Genomic DNA, 5,287 nt, shown 5'->3' on the forward strand with positions numbered 1-5,287 from the left:
CTTAAATATAGTTTCCTAAATATTAGTTGTCTTAAAAAAAATAATAAAAAAAAAAGTTAAAATTTAAAAATTTTTCTCAAGTGTGCGGTTTTATCAGAATGTCGCCTAAAACCGCACAACATTTTTTCTTTACATTTAATATTTTCGATAATTTTATCATTTTTTTAAAACCATATTTATATTAACTTATGTAGTTTTTTATTCCCTATCTAATAAAAAAAATAAAAAATGAAAAATAAAAAAGTTATGTGATTTTTATTGATAAGTGTGCGGTTTGACCCGATTTTACTCTACTAATTTTTATATTTCATTTTTTCAAAAATTTTTAGAATTATTATAAAAACTTCTCAAGTAGTTATTAAATTCTTAAGTAAGTATTAATAATTCAAAAATAAGTTAAAAGTTTTACTCAAAGGGATTTTGAAGGAAGTTTTAAATAAAAGAGTGGATTGTTAATTTTGACCATTACAATTATTATAGATTATGAGATATGCGTCAAAAAACAACAACAAGATAATTAGTGCATCCATTATTATTTTTATGAATATCTATTTTTATTTGAAAAAAAATATGATGCTCGTCAAATAACACTTTTTATATTTGAAATAAGTTAAACAATCGTTGTCTTAATATCAATCAAAGTCGAATAATATCAAAAAAATTTATGATGGAATGTTACTAATGGCCAATACTGCATAGTCATTATCAATTTATATGATTATAATGAGATAGTAAGATAGGTAGTAGTAAAAGAGGTATTATCGAGTGAAGACAAATAATAATGAATAGAGTTGGATAGGTAGATAAAGAAAAATTACATATATATATATATATATATATATATATATATATATATATATATATATATATATATATATATATATATATATATATATGTACATATATATAGTCAAACAGACACTTACTTATTTGTGGAACTTATTTTAGAAAGCGATAAAATGGCTCACTTTTATCAACATTTTTTTCCTCGTCTATGCTGACAATAAGGAGCTGCGCAAAATCCATCAGACATTGCTTAGTTTTCTATACTATGTTTAAACAATTTAAAGAAATAGATTAAAATTGATTGAATCATGCAATAACAAAGTATAAATCTTAGTTTTTTTATTTATATTTTGTTGTTAATGTTTACAATCTGGCTGTACTACACATTCCTGAAGCCTTTGCATTAGCAATTACAAGAATTTAATGCAAATTATGCCGAGTCGCACCCCACTAGCTTTACTTCACTGACGTAGTCTCTACCTCATGGATTAAAGCTAATCCATGACGTAAGACTGAATGAAAGCAATCCATAAAATTGAAGTTGTTCTAATTTCTAGTTCGATCCAAAACGAGAAGATAAAAGTATGCTAAAGTATGTAAACGAGGATCCTTATCAATATTACCATCCACGATAAAGGACTTGATAACTATACTGAGAAAATAAGTTATGACAGTAAACCACCTAATAATAAGTCTACTATTTCTAAATATTTTTAACGCAATATTTATATAGCAAAATTTTGAACCTTTTATTTTCAATTAATCCAGTATTAAACTTAATTAAAATATTAAACTTGCAGTATAAGCTTGACTTAAACAAAGTAAACTTATTTCATACCAAAATCTAACATCAGGTGAATAAAATAATTTTTTTTCAGACTTATCTTAAATGGTAATGTAGCTCATTAAAACAGTAAAAACTTACTTCTTTCACGCCTGATGTTGGAGGAACATCTTTATTTTGTGCTTATAAAGCACAACATAATGAAAAGTTTTAAATTCACAATAGAAAACTTGGTTTAGTTATAAACATATCAATAACATTAAATGTATATAATAAAAACCAACTGGGGCAACTAGTTTTTTATCTTCTGGCTGGGTGATTGTGTATGAGACATATTACTATATCAGAATAAATTTTTATCAGACACAACCTAAACCTGGTGGCTATATTCTTGCTGACAGAAAGCTGATTCTTATTACTTATTATTGTTATTCGATAACTATTGTATTTTTTTAAATGTAAAATAATATGATTGTATCTTTAGGTTATATGTTCTATACCAGCTTGAGTTTTAACTTACTATTTATAATTCGCTACACCTGGACTTGATAATATAAATGCTATTGGGGAAACATTGAAAATCATAGCTTTTACAAAATACTAAAATTATCTGGTTGCAAAATCTAAAAAAATCTAAACAGCTTTCTAATTTTTCCGATGCATAATGTTCATAAATTGAGGGATTTGATGTACAAAATGTTTTCCGTTAATTATATTACTGTGAGGATCACTTAATTTGTTAGATAATAACATGTTGAATATGATTGCCTTTGATCAATTTATTATGAGTGTAGTTGATTAATGTAAATGCATATAATCAGGGTGGCCAGCAAAAATTTTTTGTTTATTTTCCATGACTTTTCCCTAAAACTTTAACATACAAAGCAACGCAAAGTTTCACATAGCCTTTTACTTTTACCCCAAAACATATACTTGCTTCAAAATAATCAAAAGTGCTCTCATTTACTTTTAAATAATAATGAGACTTAGCAACTACAGCAATCAAAATTCCCGGAGTCTTGTGTAATTTATTTTTTTTCCTGACTTTAGCAGGACGACCAAGCTGCTGGCCACCCTGATTTTTTATAAATAACCTGGCCACCCTGATTTTTTATAAAAGCAAATTTATAGAAAATTTTCAAATTAAAACTAACGCTATCCTTTAAAATGTATTAGGATTTTTATTATGTAAATGATAATATAATGCTTTTAAAAGCATTATATTATTATTTACATAATAAAATCCTAACTCATTTTAAAGGATAGTGTTAGTTTTATTTGTTTATTTGACTTAAAACTTTTCATTACCTTTTTGTACAGTACTTAACTCATTTTGTTCCAACACAGGTGTAAAATAATAAAAAAACTTTTGTTTTTACAATATAAAAAAAAAAGTATAACTAATTATTTATGTAATTAGTTACATTTTTTATGTAACTAATTATTTCAATCATTTTTCAAAAGAAGACAAAATTTTATTGAAGGATAGAAAAAAAATGCAAAAACACCTATAAAGAGTATATATATTATGAACTTATGAATGTATACTTGTAAAGTTTTAATGTTTTCTGCCTACAAGTATGTGCGCATGTTGCTTACAAAAAGATGTGACGTTGCACGGAAATTCATGAATATGCTATGTTATATTAAAAAGAATAAGGGTTTTAGTTTCAACAAAAAAAAAAAAATAATAATTGTTTCATGAGCAAGAGAACTAAATTTATACATAAATTTAATCAAATTAATAATCTTTTTAACTGTTTTTTTTTTCTATAGGAACGACCCTAATAGATAGAAGCAATTAGCCTTGCGTTTAAGCTCCTTAAACTAATACGCAATTGTTTGATCTACAATATGTCATCGGAATAATACAATTTACATCGTGACGTCAATCGAACACTATATATGGCGTTGCACCTCCATTTCTAGTACTTCCATGTTTAAACGCAAATAATAAAATGTTTTTGGCGTACAGTCTATTGGTTACTATTTTTTCATATTTTTTAATTAAAATATCTTGGAAGCTTTGGATTTATTCTTATGGTCTCTCGACTGTTCCAACACCTCCAACCATACCATTTTTTGGTAATTGTCTTCAGCTTGAAAGTGATTCTGTAAAGTTTAACAAACAAATACGCAAGTGGAGCAAAATATACGGAAATGTGTTCTGTGTTTGGATAGGCCTTAGGCCAATGATATACTCATCTTCTGTAAATTTCTCGGAAGCAATTTTAAGCAGTCAAAAAGTCCTCAAAAAAGCATCTGTTTATGAATTTTTGTATGAATGGCTTCAAACTGGGTTACTGACAAGCACCGGAAATAAGTGGAAATTGCGTCGTCGACTACTTACTGCAAGCTTTCATTTTTCTATACTCAATAATTTTTTGAAAATTTTTGAAGAGCAAGGAGTTTGTTTGGTTGATAAATTACGTATTTATGCCAAAAGCGGTGAAAATTTTGATATCCAGGTACCTATTGGATTAGCCACTTTAGATATAATATGCGAGACATCTATGGGAGTAAAAGTAAATGCTCAGAGTCACCCAGATTCAGAGTATGCTAAAGCCATTGGTATTTTAAGTGAAGAAATTCCAAGAAGAATTAAGTATCCATGGTTATGGCCAGATATTATTTATAAACATCTTGCTTGTGGAAAGAGATATAATGAAGCCCTAGATGTTGCTCATAAATTATCTCTAGATGTAATAAAAGAAAGAGTTGATACACTTGTTCAAAATGAAAGCGAGGCTACATCAAATAAGAACAAAGAAGAATTCGGCTCAGAAAAAAAAAATTTTTTCTTAGACTTATTGTTAGATATGCATAAAAAAGGTGAAATTGATACTGAAGGTATTCAAGAAGAGGTTGATACTTTTATGTTTGAAGGTCATGATAGCACCTCATCAGCATTAAGCTGGATTCTGTGGTTGCTAGGAAGATATCCACAAGTTCAACAGAAACTACATGCAGAAATTGATGAAGTTGAACTAACTGGAGGTTCACTTTATGAAAAAGTAAGAAACTTTAAATATCTTGAAAACATTGTAAAAGAAAGTATGCGAATTCATCCACCTGTTCCTTTAATTGGCAGGCATGTTGAAGAAGATATGGTAATTGATGGTCAATTTGTTCCTAAAAATTCTGAAATTGTTTTACTTGTAATGATGATGCATTTAAGTCCTGAATACTGGAAAGATCCATATGATTTCATACCTGAAAGGTTTGAACAAGAAGATTTTGTTAAGCGCAATCCCTATTTCTATATTCCGTTTTCTGCAGGTCCAAGAAATTGTATTGGTCAGAAGTTCGCTATGATCGAAGAGAAAATGCTGTTATATAGCATAATGAAAAACTTTTACGTCCAATCCATGCAGAATGAAAATGAAATACTTCTTGCTCTAAATATTATACATAAATCAAGTAATGGTATCATAATGAAATTCACTGAAAGGTGATAAAAAACAAGATGATAAAAGTTATTGTTTAGAGGCTTTCATTTATTTTGTTTTATTTTTATTTTTAATTAATCAATTATATTTAGTTTTAATTTTTTTTAATAGCATATTTTTTATTTAATAGCATATTTAATTCTGTACTTTACTTGTCAATTTAGGAAATTTTAGAGCAATTGTATTTTCTTTTTAATTTATTTTAAATGCATTGGGTTCCTTAAGTTATTTCATTTTATAAATGATTTCAACCACCTCTGTAGCTTAT

General features: G+C 27.2%; 1 protein-coding gene across 1 annotated transcript; it reads left to right on the forward strand.

Moving 5' to 3' along the window:
• The first annotated feature begins 3,528 nt into the window (after positions 1–3,528).
• LOC100213209 (cytochrome P450 4V2) lies at positions 3,529–5,053 on the forward strand. Its single transcript, XM_065804334.1, has one exon. The coding sequence runs from the start codon at positions 3,529–3,531 to the stop codon at positions 5,023–5,025; it is 1,497 nt and encodes a 498-aa protein (XP_065660406.1). The 3' UTR covers positions 5,026–5,053.
• Positions 5,054–5,287: the final 234 nt, after the last annotated feature.

Source organism: Hydra vulgaris, chromosome 08, assembly GCF_038396675.1.
Source record: "Hydra vulgaris chromosome 08, alternate assembly HydraT2T_AEP".
NCBI classification, from domain to species: Eukaryota; Metazoa; Cnidaria; class Hydrozoa; order Anthoathecata; family Hydridae; genus Hydra; species Hydra vulgaris.